General features: G+C 35.4%; 1 protein-coding gene across 2 annotated transcripts in view; it reads right to left on the minus strand.

Annotated features, from left to right (window-relative positions):
- The window catches only part of LOC141398057 (uncharacterized), an 83,221-nt gene that overhangs the window by 30,987 nt on the left and 34,127 nt on the right, over positions 1-18,107 (minus strand). The window contains exon 1 of one of the 2 annotated variants that reach the window (XM_073975179.1): positions 14,836-16,128. The exons of the other annotated variant lie outside the window; for it this stretch is intronic. Coding sequence (XP_073831280.1) covers positions 14,836-14,866 — 31 coding nt within the window. The 5' untranslated portion in view covers positions 14,867-16,128. Of the gene's footprint in view, positions 1-14,835; positions 16,129-18,107 lie in introns of those variants that run through there. 2 annotated transcript variants of the gene reach the window in all.

Here is an 18,107-nt window from a genome sequence, read left to right on the forward strand (position 1 = left end):
AATTCTATTGTTTACCAAAGTAAGCAAATACAATTTCGGGTTTGTTATCGCATTTTCCCTGAAGAAGTTTCAGCAAAGTCCGTCAGTCCTTGCATCGAAATTTAGCGAAGTAATAGAATAACTCCCAAAAATGTTTTTTCTATTTTTCGTATTGAACAAAAAAATATATTTTTGAAATAATATTCCAACAATAAGTTTTCGTCTTTTGTTGTTGCTGTAATATGGCAGTTATAAATCCTATCTTTAAAATTTTGGTCTTATTTTTTTCTACGAGTTGTCTAGAATCTGTACGTATTTTTAATTTATTTTTTCGAGTTTTATTTGGACTCCAAAGTAGAATAAATTAAATTTACTCCAAGATTTTTTCGGTATTTCTTGATTTTCCGCGAAAATAGAAATACATTTAGTAAATATTTAGGCATCTACGGATATATATTAAATGCTGTTAACGCTTTATATACACATTTTCTTATTACAGCAAAAATGGAATTTTTAAATATTTTTTCTTTATAAGGGAATAAAACCCCCCATAACTTTGGAGCGCAGCATCCAATTTTGTGAACGCGAACAGATTTGAAACCACGACTTTTTTCTTAATCTATGTTCAAAAAATTGCGAATGTGCTCGCCAAAAAAGTTTTTAATTTTTTTTTCTATGTAATTGTAAAGGAAATTTGAAATTTACCATATACCCTCCTTAGCCTAAAGGCTGAGGGTATAAAAAAAAACAATTATTTCTTTTCGCACTACATCAACGATTTTTGGTACATATGTTCAAAAAAAAAATCCTAGAACGAATCCGCTCGCAAACTCATTTTTGGTTGTTGCGGACAAAAGTTATCGCGGTTTTATTTATGATTTTAAGAAAACAAAATAATTATAATTATATTGACTATTTTAATGAGAGCCATTGTCACCAAAATAGACTGTATAATATTTGCAAAATGTTACTAAGTATTCGCGAAATTTACAAAAAAAAAAAAAACAACAATAAGGAAAGAACCAAAGTCGGGCGGGGCCGACTCTATAATACCCTATACCACTGTGAATAAGTGAAATAAATATGGGAGCTATAACTAAATCTCCACCGATTTCAATATAACTCGGGACACTTATTTCAAGCCTAAATTCCGTCAAACATTCCAAATTTCATCAAAATTGTCAGATATAGCGTTTTTTGTGTATTAAGCAACAATGTTTTACAATTATTTTCAGACCAAATTCCGACACATATTTAAAATTTCTTTGAAATCGGACATATATAGCATGAAAATATATGTACATGGTAGCTATATCCATATCTGAACCGATTTCGATATAATTTGACACATTTATTTCTAGACAAAAAATCGGCCGTTGGACAAACATACTCAAAACTTCGTACTTTATGGCTTACGCACTCATATACCCCTATATATATTCGCTGTCTTTTGGCAAAAAGTTATTTGGTACCCGGGTTGCTGTATGGGTGCGAACTTTTTGCTAATTGCGACGCGCGGAGTCGTCATAAACTAAACGTCATATTTAATAGCATTACACGTTATGTATATGGCTTAAGTAAAAGGCAGAATGTGAGGCAGTTCTCAAAATCCTTATTCGGTGTCAGTTTCGATTCTCTATTAAAAATTAAATCATTACAACTTCTTCACAAAATAGTTAGTAAAAGAAAACCTAAATATCTCTTTGACAGAATGAAGTTTACAAGATCTAATAGAGGAAGAAAGATAATACCTCTTAGGAGGAGGTGCTTGGTATCTGAAAGACAGTTCTTTATAGGCACTATTTGTCATTGGAATGCTCTACCCTTTGATTTGCAATGCACCAACAACGTACATACTTTTAAGAAAGGGCTTATAGACTACTTTTCATAGATCACTTTTTACTCATTAATGATCATAGTATCCTTTTTTTTTCTCTCTCTTTGATATTATCACTTAAATAATTTTTAATTGTATTTCAAAAGTTAACGTTTTCAATTTTTCAAAATTTATATATTTAAAATTATTTTTATGTTTGTTTTTGTTAATCACTTCATTACATAAATAAGGATATGTGTCTGTATTTATAATCCTGTACTGTCATTTATAAGACTCTTGTCTTGTTGTGCAGGAGTGAAACAAATAAATAAATAAATAAATAAATAAAATATATGTATATGGAGCTGTATCCAAATCTGAACCGATTTCGATATAATTTGGCACATTGATTTCCAACCAAATTTCATCGAAATCGGACATATATAGCGTGTTTGGTGCAGCAGCGTGAAATCGGCCGAAAATATATATGGGAGCTATATCCAAATCTAAACCGATTTCGATATAATTTGGAACATTTATTTCTAGTTCAAATGTAGTCACACATTCCAAATATGGGGTCTATATCCAAATTGAAATCGATTTCGATGTAATTTTTTACACATATTTCTAGACAAAATTCAGTCACACATTCCAAATTTGACCGAAATCGGACATATAGCAGAAAATACGTGAAATCGGCCGAAAAAATATATATGGAAGCTATATCTAAATCTGAACCGATCTTCACCAAAAGCAATAGTGTTCTTCCTATGTTTAAAAAAATTATATTCTCCGCTTTTCAGCTGAATCGGACAATAAATGCGACCTGTGCGTTGCGAACGGACGGACGGACAGACATTAAGGTTGTGACTTTTTTACAACCTCGTATGTATGATGGGTTTTTGCATAAGATTGCATAAAATCTTAATAAATATGTGATTCGATAAAAAAAGATTCCGCACAAAAAGTTTTTTTTAAGTTTTTATTTTTCAGAACTTCTGACAATTTTTTGAAGTCACTGCATGTTATGTTATGTTACATACAAATGCACATACAAAGATTAAATGTACTCGTAATCTGACAAGAAATTAGATACAATATTTATAACCTACACCACCCTGTGGTAAGGGTATTATGTGTTAGTGCATTTGCATGTCACATGCCTAAGGAAAAGATATAGACCTATAGTTCTTTCTAGGGATATCCATAGAATCGCTTTCTGAGTCGATTTATGCATGTCCGTCCGTCTGAAATTTGGGGAAGATCATTTTGTTAGCCTGAAGAACGCTATTGCTTTTGGTGAAAATCGGTTCAGATTTGGATATAGCTCCCATATATATTTTCGGCCGATTTGAGGTATTTGATGCACCAAACACGTTGTATCTGTCCAATTTTGATGAAAATTGGAATGTGTGGTGGAATTATGTCTATAGATAAATGTGCCAAATTATATCGAAATCGGTTCAGGTTTGGATATAGCTCCCATATATATTTTCGGCCGATTTGAAGTATTTGATGCACCAAACACGCTGTATCAGTCCAATTTTATAATGTGTTACGGAATTACGTCTATAGATAAATGTGCCAAATTATATAAAATTGGTTCAGATTTAGATATAGCTCCCATATAAATTTTCGGCCGATTTTTGGTATTTGGTGCACGAAACACGTTATATATGTCCGATCTCAATGAAATTTGGAATGTGTGACGGAATTTGATCAAGAAATAATAATGCCAAATTTTATGGAAATCGGTTCGGATTTGGATATAGCTCCCATATATATTTTCGCCCAATTTAAGGTATTTTATGCATCAATGACGCTATGTATGTCTAATTTTGATGAAATTTGGAATGTGTAACGGTGTTTGGTTTAGAAATATATGTGCAAAATTATATCGTAATCTGTTCACATTTGGATTTAGCTCCCATATATATTTTACCTCTTCACAGTGGTGTAGGTTATCATATAGTCGGCCTTACTGGTTTTTTTAATCACAGTGTTTCTTATGAGACCAAAATTATAATGACTGGATAATCATTTGGATGTTATAGCTAAACTAAGCTCATATTGTGGCAAACAATATGTTTTTGAAAAAATAGTTTTACACACTTTCTATAGTTGAAAATATTGAACAATAATCTGCAGGAATACATCTTTCATTATACCCTCAGCCTTTAGGCTAACGAGGGTATATACACTTTGATACGATCCAAATTCAAAATTATATACAAAATCTGTGTATGTGTGTGTGCTGTTTGAAAAATAGGTCAAACAATTTTAAAAGCAATCGAATTCATTGATTTTTAAATTTGTTTTTAGAACATCAGCTTTGCATTGAAACATTAATTTCATCATATCCACAATTCGATTATGTGGAGAAACTTTGACACTTCATTCATTTTTCGGTTTTTTTATAAAATGCTCAAAAAATGTATTGTAAACAAAACCCACTTGTTGCTTTTGTGTTTAGTAATTTTGACGGTTTAGGAATTCAGGAAAAAACAGGGTTCTATAATTCGTTCTCATCTAGATCTACCTCCTTACTTATACCATGATACGATCAAAAATGTGCCTCATCGAAATAACGGGTTTGACCCCAAGTCTGTTAGGATGAAATTCGATTCAGACAATTTATAATCGATTTAGAAATGTCTGTCCGTAAGGTGCGCACGATAACTCTCGAACGGATTAACCAAATCGGACCAAATTTTGCACTTCGCAATATTTTGCCACAAAATTAGTTTGAGTTTGCAGATAGGTCATATCGGTCCACTACTTCGGGGTTTTCTGTAAAACGGTGTGAACAATAACTCTCGAAGGAAGCAATCGACTCGGTCCAAACTTTGATGGGCCATATCGGTCCTTACGATACCTTCCCCACAAAGTTCAACATTTTGTGAAAATTTTTTTCTGTAAATAACTGACGAAGGGAACAATCGATTTGTTCCAAACTTTGCACATCATATTATTCCTTCCAGATATAGATTGGGGTCGTAGTTTTAGTTTCGACCCCATACAGTGGGATCACCCTGTTTAAAGTATTTTAACGTTTTTGTAGAAATTTAGGTGAAAATAATTCTGAATTAATATTTTGTGGTAGTAATTATAATTTAGTTTTTCAAAATAGTTTGGCTTATTTTTACTAGTGGAAAAAGTTTGGGATTGTTCACCAAGGGGTAAGGCAGGGAAGACTAGTTTCGATCCACGCCATTGGATCTCATCAGTTCCCTTGTTTCTTCTTTCTGGATACTCTCCACCGAAGTTATTTTTCAATAACTTCTTCAACAAGAAACATTTTATACCCAAACATCAATCGTCAGCTCGAAGTATAAAGGTGAACAAAGAAAAACCTTCAATGAGAAGTTTTTCTTCGCAACCTAACACAACTCGCAAATCCACACTTCCGGACGGCACCAACTAAAATGGGAAATCGGCAAGATAACTCTAGCGCGGAGTTCCTTTGCACATCATATTTCTTCATGGATTCATGTATCAGGTTGGAATATGGACTATATCGGTCCCGTCCTTAGGGTACCTTCCACACAAAATTTTTGAAAAGTGCAGGTTGAGGACTCATGTCGGATCAATTTGAAATTTTTTAAAGAAGGTTGTATTGACGGTCCCATTACAACGGTAAATTTTTTCCGGAGTAAGTCCATAATTCCTGAGATAGGATAGTGTGCAAAATAACATTCAATATTTTAAAAAATTTCTTCCAGACTTAGTTTAACGTAATTTGTAGCATGTTTATGTATGTCGGGCGACAACCAATGCAAAAGGAAGGCAGTCACTCACTTCCGTATAAAAAGCCGTCCATGTATTTCGAAAACTATCGTGCGACTTCCGTTACGTATCCTATGCGAAATGCTACTAATTTTAGTGTACATTTGTACAACTATGAACCATAAATGAGAGCCAAATGAGAAATGAAAAAATCCACATACACATACATACAAACATTGGGATATGTGTGATTTGTTTCGTTCAACTTTTCAGTCTTTTGTAAAACTTTTCAGAGTACTTTCATCTTTAAATTAAATTACATTTCAATACAGTCCAAAAAGTACCCTATTAAACATTGAACACAATCAGATGTGAAGTTTAAATTTTGTGGAGGGGGTACACGAAGGAATGAACCGATACATGTTTGGTAGTCACTTTCTTCGGTAGGTATCGTGCCCTCCTTCGGTATGTATCGTGATTTGTTCTTCTTCGCGTGAGAAGATCAAGTCAGGATACATACAAAGGACAGGTCATGATGTTATGATATACATTTTGGTATGTTCTGTTTCATATCTTAATTTAAAAAATTGATTTTGCGCATTTGCTTAATTGTTGAATATTTCTTCCGCAAACCAAATTAACCAACCAAACAAATATCAGGCATGACCTTCTTCGAATGGATGAACTTTTCCAAACATTTATAAAATAAGTTTTCAAAGTTCAAATAAAAATGTATAAATAAATGGTTATAGGTTCCGCGATATGAGAACAATATCTTCCACCTTCATTGACACGATATTAAAGACCCTAGTCTGGAGGAATGGAGCTAATACCAAAGGTTTACGTAACATATGGGCAGGGATCTAACGCATTCGGCTATAATTATGAATAACATGTTGCTATATTTGACTCCTATATATATCGGATCACCCACTGAAGTCTCTAGACTACAAATCCATAGAGTACTTGCCGAAAACATTCGACAAAAACCGTAATAGAGGCCTATTTTATGCCAATATTACACGAAAGTGGTACCACGGGTCCAATGGGGGGAAATATCACCATTTTACACCAAAACACTCTTTAATTTATTGTTTGGAGGCCCGTAAGTACTGAAAATAAGTTCTAAAGCAAAAATATCCATTCCTTTTTGTTAAAGAAATAAGAACATGCTTGTGTTTGGCAAAAGTGTAAACTTTTTTTTGACGCGTCAAATTTTGGGTTATTTTGGCAATCTTCATTTATTCCGTAATGAAACGTGGGAAGGGCCTAATATTTTCTGGATTTTAATACACCACTAAATACTTAAAAAAGTTGCATTTATATGTTATACGTATAATATCTCTATGTCGGTGTAATAATGCAATCCAAAAAAAATGTTGAGAGGTGTAAAGATTATTTTGACGCTCACTGTATATCACAATTTCAATTCAGTTGGTGTGAGAACTTCTCAACGATAGAGGACAAAAAGTGGCATCACAATTTTCACCTATTCTCTTCCATGACATTTATATAATTGAGAGAATGCTGCCTTAATCACTCTTCTGAAGCATTTAAGCACTTGATACTATCAGTTTCTTACCTTAAACTAAGACCTTTTGTATTACTAATTTTTTTACTATTATTAATTTTTCTGTATAGTTTTCTACTAGTCTAGACATTCTACGATCCCTCAGTGACTAGTACTCTAGCCAAAATCTACATTTAAACTAATGTGTGTTTTGTATCCAAAAACTAATTTCTACAATTTGTACCTTGCACATAACCTTCCGCACTTTTATAGACTAAAATAGATAATTCTCCAATGTATTTATTAACGTCCTGAAATACCGAATATACTTTCTTGCAGGAAGAGTAAGTAGTGACTATGTGCCCGATATATATGTTGTGTATCAATTAATTTTATTTTAATTACTTCCTTTCCACATAACCGCATTTTTTCTAATGACGTACACAAATGTATTAATTTATTGCAATGAAAATATAATTATATCTTTCAATGAGTTATATATTGATATTTTCGAATTAATTTTTTACCTAGTCATTCATTAATCAAGTTCAATTAACACTTTGGCAAATGAAGTAAATATACTTTTTATTTGTATCTTTTAGTTTATCATATAGTTCTTCACATTGCACACATTTGAAGAAAACTCATAGCTCACGTACGTCAAACGTAAAAACTCACGAAAATTACGAGTGTTAAAATACATATTTCTGGCATTGTAATACATTTTACCGTTAAATTGTAATACATTTTATTTTTATTCTTGTTGTTAAAATCACATTATTATGATGTGATTTATGAATGTGAATAACATTTAGAGGTAATAAAATGACATTTTGTGTATACAACTGAATATTTTTACTACTTTAGAAGTGCTTAAACGATGGCTAGGTAGGTGTTTCAAAAATGCATGTACACATGCATATAAATTTATTTCTTTAAAGTACTAATTTACATTTACTGTAACATCTAGTTTTGATACAAATCGACAGCAATATTATAAATATAATTTCGTGGTTTTCATTGAAATATTCGGCAAATATTTTTTTTTACCAACAAATTATTTTCTTCCTTACTTTGCAAACATTTACAATCGTCTGGGATGTACATGGTACCATATAATTGCACTCAATGCGATCAATAAATTGAATGTATTACATTCATGATGTGTTGAATGATCGAAATGAATGGCCAACATTTGCTTAGTTTACAATTATGTATTTTAGTACACATAGACATCAATCAAAACAAAATTGTAATATAAGGTTTTCTTGCAATAAGAAACAAATGCACACATACATATATAAATATACAGTGGTCGACATTCGACATTGAGCACAAAAAAATGTTTAGTATATTTGTATATACTCGCGAATTAAATGGATTTTGCCGTTTTTCTTTATAAAATAATTCAGTTTATTATAAGATAACAAAATAAAAGAACAACAAAGTGAACAAGTAAAAAAGTGTCAGTCGGCTTTGCCGACAGATATATACCCTCAGCCAGTGTGAAGTGAAACTTTCACCTACGGATAGATCGAATGTATTTAAGGTCTCTTCAGAATTTTGTGGCCCTTTTTGGACATTTGAACTTGCCGACAAAAATGTGGATTAGGAATTAACTGCACTAAGACACAAATGTTGAACTTTTGTGGGGGATGTACCCTTAGGGGGAACCGATATGGACCATTTTAGAAGTTAAACTAAATTTTGACAAAATATTAGGAGATCCAAAGTTTGGACCAAGTTTGTCCCATTCAAATGATATCGTCCTAGCATTTTAGTAACGTTTTTTAAATATTGGGGAGAAGTACCGGAAGTTGTGGACCGGTATTGCCCCATGAAACTAAGTTTTGATATAATATGACCAAATGTAGGACAAAATCGGTTAAACAGTTCGAGAGTTATCGTGCTCTTCGACCGCTACATACTATAATGACATAATACACCTTTCGGGCTGTTTTCCCAAGAAATATGAACTTGCCCCTGAAAAAACGTTTACCATCGTAATGAAGGTAGCGAATGCAAATCGCTTCAACAAAAATCAAAGTGATTCGAGAGCAGGTCTTAAAGAGAACTTATCCGAAATTTTGTGTGGAAGGTACCCGAAGGAGTGCACAAATATAGTCCATATTGGAACTTGATATATATCTGGTAGATTTATTAGGATGTGCAAAGTATGGATTACATCGGTCAGTCTTTCAAGAGTTATCGTGCGCAAAATTTTTCCGAACATTTCTGAATTTTGTGGGGGAGGTACCTGAAGGAGTGGACCGATATGGCTTCTCTTCGAACTGAAACTAAGTTTAGACAAAATATTATGAAGGCCAAATTTTGGATCGAATCGCCAAATCCGTTCAAGAGGTATCTTGCGCTATAACCACCACACACGGTGCCATAGGGGCTTTTTGCATCTTTCAGGCTATTTTCTCAAGAAGTGTGGACTTGCTCCTGATGAAACTTGTACCGTCGTATGGGGGACTGTAAATACAAGTTGTTTTAACAAAAATCAAAACGATTCGAGAGCAGGTCCAAAACTGAACTTTTCCGAAATTTTGTGTGGGAGGTACCCGAAGGCGTGGACCGATTGAGTCCATATTGGAACCAAACTTTGGACCAAATCCGTTACTCCCTTCAAGAGTTATTGTGCGCACAAATTTTCCGAACATTTTCGAACTTCTGGGGGGATGTACCGGAAGGAGTGGTCCGATATAACCAATCTTCGAACTTAAACTAAGTTTGGACAAAATATTGCGAAAGCCAAATTTTGGACCAAATTGGTTCATCCGTTCGAGAGTTATCGTGCGCACCAGCCAGACAGACAGACGGACGGACATTGCTAAATCGACTCCAAATTCTCTGAAACACATTTCGTCCAAACATACATGGGGTCTAAAACCATTACATCGTTAGCATAAATGCTGAGGGTATAATAACAAAACAGCTGCGATTAATCGTGGGATATTTTCTAAAAACCTAAAAAAATTGTGCAATATTCGTTTAAACGCACTCTTCTTAAAAATCAAAATTTGTGCTTAATATTAAATTTAAGCCAACAATAATACCGAATAGACCCTTTAAAAAAAACAAACGTGATAAAGGATAAAAAACGTGAGTTAGGGTGACGTAGGGGGTGGAAGATAACAAGGAACTGTCCTGACCGGTTTTAACATGGCAAATCCCAGGATTTTTCTTGGTCCCTCTTTCATCTCAAGTGGACACTGACTGCCTTTAACACCCGTTAAAGGCAGTGAGCTAACATATGCTGGCGTTCACCCATGTGAACGTTAAAAAATTGCGTTTGCGCCACGGGTTAGTAACCCTCACCTAGAAGAAAGCAGCCTACTATAAAAAAACGAAAGAAAAGAAAAACAAACCTCTCTAAAGTTGACGAACCCCGCAAACGTTTTAAGGACCATGATCTGCGAATCTGCACCTGTAATGTTCGCACTCTTTATAGCAGTTCTTTTAGCAGTTTACGCATTGGCAGATGTACTTGAAAAGTACAAGGCCGACATTACTGCCATACAGGAAATACAATGGAACGGGAAAGGTGTCACAACAACACCTAAAGGTGACGCACTGTACTATAGCTGCCATGACACAAAGCATGAGTTTTGTTGCGGATTCGTAGTTGGTCGGAGGTTAAAACATCTGATCTCCAGCTTCACCCCAGTGAATGAAAGACTCGCTGCAATTCGTTTAAGAGCAAAATTCTTCAACATCAGCTTTATTTGCGCTCATGCACCCACTGAAGCCAAAGACGAACAGACCAAAGATATATTTTACGAGCGCTTAGAAGAAACTTATAACCTTTGCCCTGCCCATGACATTAAAATTATACTAGGCGATTTTAATGTCAAAATTGGAAAGGAGAATATCTTTGGCTCAACAGTCGGGAAATTCAGTCTCCACAGTGAAACATCTGACAATGGTATGAGGCAGATAGACTTTGCAGCTGCAAAAAAATGGTAGTTAGCAGTACCAGATTTAAGCATCTCGATATTCATAAGGGCACCTGGCTGTCGCCAGATCAAAGAACAAGAAATCAAATGGATCACGTTGTGATAGATGGAAGACATGCATCAAGTGTGCTGGATGTACGATCGTACTACCTTGTTGCAGGAAAGGTACGTACCAGATTAAACGTAGCAAACAAAGTGCGAACGGACACAACAGGGAAGTTGGACATTGGTAAGCTGCAATCACAATAGATAGCCACAGCATATTCCACTCAACTGGCCCAACTGCTTAATCAAAGCACTCCTCGTCCCGATAACATATCAGGACAATGGCAAAACATTGACCACTCCATGCAAACAGCCGCAAAATCAGTACTTGGATACCAGAGACCTCCACCAAGGAATCCATGGTATGACCAGGAGTGTCGTGCTGTTACCGAAGAGAAAAATGCGGCATATAGGGCTACCTTACAATTAGTAGCAACGCGTAGCGCACGAGAGAGATACAGGGAGAAAAGGAGAGAGGAGAAACGTCTTTTCCGCAGGAAAAAGAGAGAGATGGAAAAGCGGGAGTGTGGAAAAATCGAGATGTACTGGAGCCAGAATGAAGTCCGAAAATTCTACCAAAAAGTCAAGCATCAAACTGATAGCTTTGGAACTGGCACATCCTCCTGTAGAGACCAGCAAAGTAATCTGGTAACTGATACAGATAGTGTGCTAAGGATATGGAAAGAACATTTTTCCATATTGTTGGTATCCAATAGTAGCGAAGTCGACGAAGATACCACAGATCCAATCCCAGAATATGGTATTGAATGTATACCAAACAACAAGCAGGAGCCACGAGCTGTTTAAAACCGGAGGCGACACGCTGATAAGGTGTATGCATCAGCTAGTTAGCTCCATCTGGCAGGAAGAACGCATACCCCACGATTGGAACCTGAGCATCCTGTGTCCCGTCATAAGGAAGGAGATAAGACTCTATGCTCCAACTATGGGGACATAAATCTTCTCCCTATTGCCTACAAAATAGTGTCAGGGATATTGTGCGAACGACTAAAGCCAATGTTCACCGAAATAATTGGACCATACCAATACGACTTTAGACCTGGTAAGTCCACCATTGACCAGATATTTACCCTGCGACAAATCCTGGAGAAGACCCAAGAGATGCAGATCGACACCTACCACCTTTTTGTCGATTATAAAGCAGCATTCGATAGCCCTATATGTTCAAAGGTACTCCAAGCCATGCCTGAATTTGGTATCCCCGCAAAACTCATTCGGCTTTGTAAAATGACTCTAACTGACACAAGATCTTCAGTTAAAATAGGAAAGAACCTCTCCGAAGAGTTTTGTACCAAAAGAGGTTTCAGGTAAGGAGACAGCCTTTCGTGTGACCTCTTCAACATCCTGCTAGAAAAGGTTATACGGGAGGCAAACGTCAAAAGAAGTGTCACAATCTACACCAATAGCCACATGTTACTTGCTTATGCTGATGATATAGACATCATCGGACGATCAGTAAAAGAAGTAACCGATACCTTTATGAAGGTCGAAGGAGAATCTGCTAAAGTGGGTCTAGCGGAAAACGGCGAGAAGACCAAGCTGATAGTGTCAATGCGCAATGCGTCCATTGGGATAGGACCAACTGTTGAAGTTGGTTACTATAATTTTAAGGTAGTAAAAGCCTTCGTATAACTCGGCACTGCCGTAAACACAACAAACTACATCAGTTGTGAAATAAAAAGAAGAATTGTATTGGCCAATAGATGCTACTTTGGCTTAAGCAAAAACTTTAAAAACAAAGCCACAACTCGTCAAACAAAAATAACGCTTTACAAAACACTGATACTATCCGTGCTGATGTATGGTTCCGAAGCCTAGGTAGTGCTTGGCGTGTTTGAGAGAAAAATTCTTCAAAAGATCTACGGACCATTCTGTGTTGACGGTGAATATCGACGTCGTATGAACCGCCAACTGTATCTGCTATACAACGACATCAATATAGTTAAAGGTATCGAGATGCAGTGATTGCGTTGGCTAGGCCATATGATAAGAATGAGCGATGATGATCCCGCTAAAAAGGCGTATAAATTCGGGCCACATGGCGGTGCACGCAGAATTGACAGGCCAAAGAAAAGATGGCGCAAACAAGTGGATGAGGAGATGACAAGGCACGGTATACCAGAAAGCGAAGCACTAAACAGAGAGAATTGGAGATCTTTTCTTAGTTCGGTCTATGGAACAAATGTTCTGTAATGGGCCAGCTAAGTAAGTAAGTAATACAAACATCTTTAGCTGTAACAAGTAAAAAAGCGTTAAGTTCGGCCGGGCCGAACTTTTCATACCCTCCACCATAAAATATTCTGAACTAAAATGGAATAATTAGTTTTCATTCCTGTCCCCAACTTTAAGTGGGTACGTTAAAATGTCAGATAATGTACATAAAATACTTCATTTCGGGAGGTATGGTATGGGGCTATACCAAAACATGGACCTATGTTCATACTTTTTTGGAATATAAGTTTTTTGGTCACTAAGAACCCTAAATATCAAATTATAGCTTAATCGGTCTGAAAATGTACCTAAAAACGTCAAAATACCGTAAATCAGGCGGTAACGTTATATGGGAGCTATTCCAAAACGTGGACTATGTCCACAACTTTTGTTATATAAGTTTAATGACACTTAAGAACCCTAAATGTCAAATTATAGCTAAATCGGTTTGAAAATGTAGCTAAAAACGTCAAAATGCCGTAAACCGGGGGTACCGTTATATGGGTGCTATACCAAAACGTGGACCCATGTCCACAACTTTTGTTATATAAGTTTATTGACACTTAAGAACCCTAAATGTCAAATTATAGCTTAATCGGTCTGAAAATGTAGCTAAACACGTCAAAATACCGTAAATCGGGGGGTACCGTTATATGGGGGCTATACCAAAACGTGGACCTATGTCCACAACTTTTGTTATATAAGTTTATTGACACTTAAGAACCCTAAATGTCAAATAATAGCTACATCGGTCTGAAAATGTAGCTAAAAACTTCAAAATACCGTAAATCGGGGGGTACCGTTATATGGGGGCTATACCAAAACGTGGACCTATGTCCACAACTTTTGTTATATAGGTTTATTGACACTTAAGAAACCTAAATGTCAAATTATAGCTAAATCGGTCTGAAAATGTAGCTAAAAACGGCAAAATACCGTAAATCGGGGGGTACCTTTATATGGGGGCCATACCAAAACGTGGACCGATATAGCCCATCATCGAACTTGACCTGCCTGCAAACAAAAGACGCATTTTCCCAAAATTTCAGCATACTATCTCAATTTTTGTGGATGCTAGAGTGATTACCACAGACGGACGGACGGTCGGACGGACGGACGAACATGCACAGATCGACTCAGAATTTTACCCTGATCAAGAATATATATACTTTATAGGGTCGCAAATGAGTATTTCAATGCGTTACAAACGGAAAAACAAACAACTATGGTGGAGGGTATAAAAACTATAAAGTATTTTCATTCTAAAGTTTTAGACAAAAAAATCATACAAAAACTCATGTTATCGGTAGTACTTTACGACTGCTTTTTATTCGTCGATAACTTACCCAAAAAACATGGGTAATTACCGAAATTATAACCATTTTAATTTTACCGACAATTGTCGGTAACTCAAAAAACGAGTTAAAGTATCGCACTACTGGCCGATTATTGAATCAGTTTGGGTTTTAAATGTATTGCAAATATTCCCAACTCTGCTATATTATTTTGCAATAATTATGGACGATAAACAATGTTAAACATTTGAGTTCTTTTGCAATACTTACTGGAACCATTAATCTCAGTGGTGGCCTCCATTTTCCCGCTTTTTTATTATTTATTTTTCAATTAAATTCAAAATTATTTCACTTTGCAATATTAATAAAAACAAATGATTCTCTGCTCTGTCGGAAATCACTTTATAAATCAATATTTTCCACAAAACACATATACATATGCATGTATTTAATAATATGGTTTTTTAAATCATTTCTATCACTTTAAAATATTTTTTCTTCTTTTTATGATTCACTCAAAAAATCTTCGAATACGTAGTTTTTTTTTATATATTTTAAATTTGTCCGTGATCAAAGCGCATACAAACGAATGTGTGTTTTTTAAATGGAAATAGTCTTAATGGCAAATGCTTGGCAACGAGTGTCGATGTCTGGTGTGTGTGTGTGTGTGTTTTTTAATGGACCATGAAAGAAATCGACGAGAAAAAAAAAACATTCACAAATAAATGGGGTTTATTAGAGGCATTATTGGTTTTCACTTTTCTTTACAAAGCAAATATTTTCCAATACCGACAGTTTATAAACAAAATGCAACACCGAAAAAATATATATTTGAACTAAAGCGCTAAACCAAAAACCGGGAACAGCGATGGGAGCATTTCAACGGCCAACTAGATTTGGATATAAACAATGTCTAGTCTGTTTGGCCAGAACGTAAACAAACGAAAACAACACTATTTGGATGTTGTTGTTGTTGTTGTTCTTTATGCATATAAATGTTTAGACTTGATTTTTTATAACAAAAGCAAGACTATTTTTAAACAATTTATTTATATAAAATAAGTGGTATTTTCTAATTAACATAAAGCATTCGTGTTTTTTCCAATTTATCACACTAGTTTCGTATATTATTTTAATTTTTTTCTTTCACTTAATTAATTGCCTTCTTTTCTTGGTAATATGCAGATACCACAAATAGTATTTTCGCCACTTTTCTTTTTATAGCTTTCAATTTGTATTTCTTCCTCCACAAATGTAATAAAACACAAATTGATCTCTTCCACTACTTGTATAATTTGTTTCCTTTTCAAATTTGTATTTTCATGTTATTTTTGCTTCGTTTTTTTCTATTCCATTTGATTTTCTTTTTAAACACAGTATAATTTATCAATGACTTTTGCTTGTTGCTTATTTATATATTATTTATTCAAATATGTTGCCTTCAAATATATAAAAAAATTTATCAACACGTATAAACTTTCCGAAATTCCGTTATACCGCCGACAATTTTATTTTGTTTTTCGTTCACGCACGTTTGTTTACCATGAACATCACTTATAGACTGGCGTCTTGGGCGCTTTTTTGGACATTCCAAAAATTGTGTTCTCTGTTAATTGTAAACATTCCTAACATTATGTTAAGTGTATTTTGTGAGGCGTTTTATTATATTGAGAAGAATTCTTTAGATATCCGTTTCTCTTTGCATTAGATAAAGAGAATAATTTCTCTAATGATCTCGTTTTCTGTTATTCATGTGTGCCTTGTTAACAGAAATGTAAAATAAAATGTTCGATACCAAAGATGATATTTAGGAATGGGTGCAAGTGACTTGAAATGACATCTTTTTTGCATCTTCACACATTCTCTTACAAGAGATTGAACCCAAATTATCCAAATCATATTCAGATATTAAGCATGGCACCTTCACTAACCGCGTGGAATGGCAAATGCTGACAGCGACATTTCGCGAGTGTACAATGAGCAGAACACGAGTTCAATTGTGGTATAACCGGTTAAAGGAAGGCCGAGAAGATAACCGAAAAAACACGCCGAGTTCGGTAATATGTGAAGGATTTTCTGATTATTTTCTTTGAATGCAATAACGTGGTGCGTCATGAAGTCCTGCCAGAAGGTCGTATGGTCAATAAGCAAATACATACCACCTTGAAGTTATGCGTACTCTAAAACGAAAAGAATTGCGGAAAACCCAATCATGGATTGTGCACCATGATAACGGTCCAGCTCGCACATCGATGATTGTGCGTGCATTTTTGGTCAAAAACAAAAACTGCCGACTTTCCATCTTCACAAAAATAAAGACACAGATGAAACAAAAGGGTTTTGCCAAGATTCAGGAGGAGAAAATCGAAACAGGAGCTGTTGACTATACCAAAAAGCGCTTTTCAGTGTATTTTACTTCCGATTGATAAACCTCCAAAACATGGTTTTGGACGATTCAACAACATCTTTTGGCGACGAAAATCGTTGACCATGCATTTTTTTCTTGATGTGCGGGAGACAAATGAAGTTACTAGGGCTGTGCAGCGGATGATACATCAACTCCATGTTTTGTCCGGTCAAAAAGGCGCTGGTTTGAATGGATGTGTTTGAATTTGTGTTCTAGCTCATACGTATAGATCCAAGATTCGTCGTCTGTGACGATCTTATTAACGTCATTTGAAGCGCCGCTATCGGATTTGTATACCCTCCACCATAGTATGGAGGGTATATTAAGTTTGTCATTCCGTTTGTAACTCATCGAACTAATCATTTGCGACCCTATAAAGTATATATATATATTCTTGATCAGGATAAAATTCTAAGACGATCTAGCCATGTCCGTCTGTCCGTCTGAATAATTGAGATAGAGTGCTGAAATTTTGCACGCGAGGGTCTTTTTGCCATAGGCAGGTCAAGTTCGAAGATGGGCTATATCGGTCCACTCTTTGGTATAGCCCCCATATAACGGTACCTCCGGATTTGAGGTATTTTGACATTCTTCGCCACATTTGCAGACCGAATTAGCTATAATTTGGCACTTAGGGTTCCTAGTGATCAACAAACTTATATCCCAAAGGATATGGGCATAGGTCCATGTTTTGGTTTAGTCCTCATATAACGGTACCTCCCGATTTTCGGTATTTTGAGAATTTTAGCCACAATTTTTAACCGAACTATCTGCAATTTGACATTTGAGATTCTCAGTGGTCATGAAATATCTCCACGAAACATCGTCAACATAGGTCCATGTTTTGGTATAGCCCCCATATATCGGTACCTCCCGATTTTCGATATTTTGAGAATTTTAGCTAAAATTTTTAACCGAACTAGCTGTAATTTGCCATTTGAGGTTCTCAGTGGTCATGAAATATCTCCACCAAACATCGTCAACATAGGTCCATGTTTTGGTATGGCCCCCTTATAACCGTACCTCCCGGTTTTCGGTATTTTGAGCATTTTAGTTACAATTTTTAACCGAACTAGCAGTAATTTGACATTTGAGGTTCTAAGTGGTCATAAAACATCTCCACGAAACATCGTCA

Source organism: Musca autumnalis, unplaced genomic scaffold (assembly GCF_047663935.1).
Source record: "Musca autumnalis isolate F117 unplaced genomic scaffold, ASM4766393v1 scaffold_3, whole genome shotgun sequence".
Classification (NCBI taxonomy): domain Eukaryota; kingdom Metazoa; phylum Arthropoda; class Insecta; order Diptera; family Muscidae; genus Musca; species Musca autumnalis.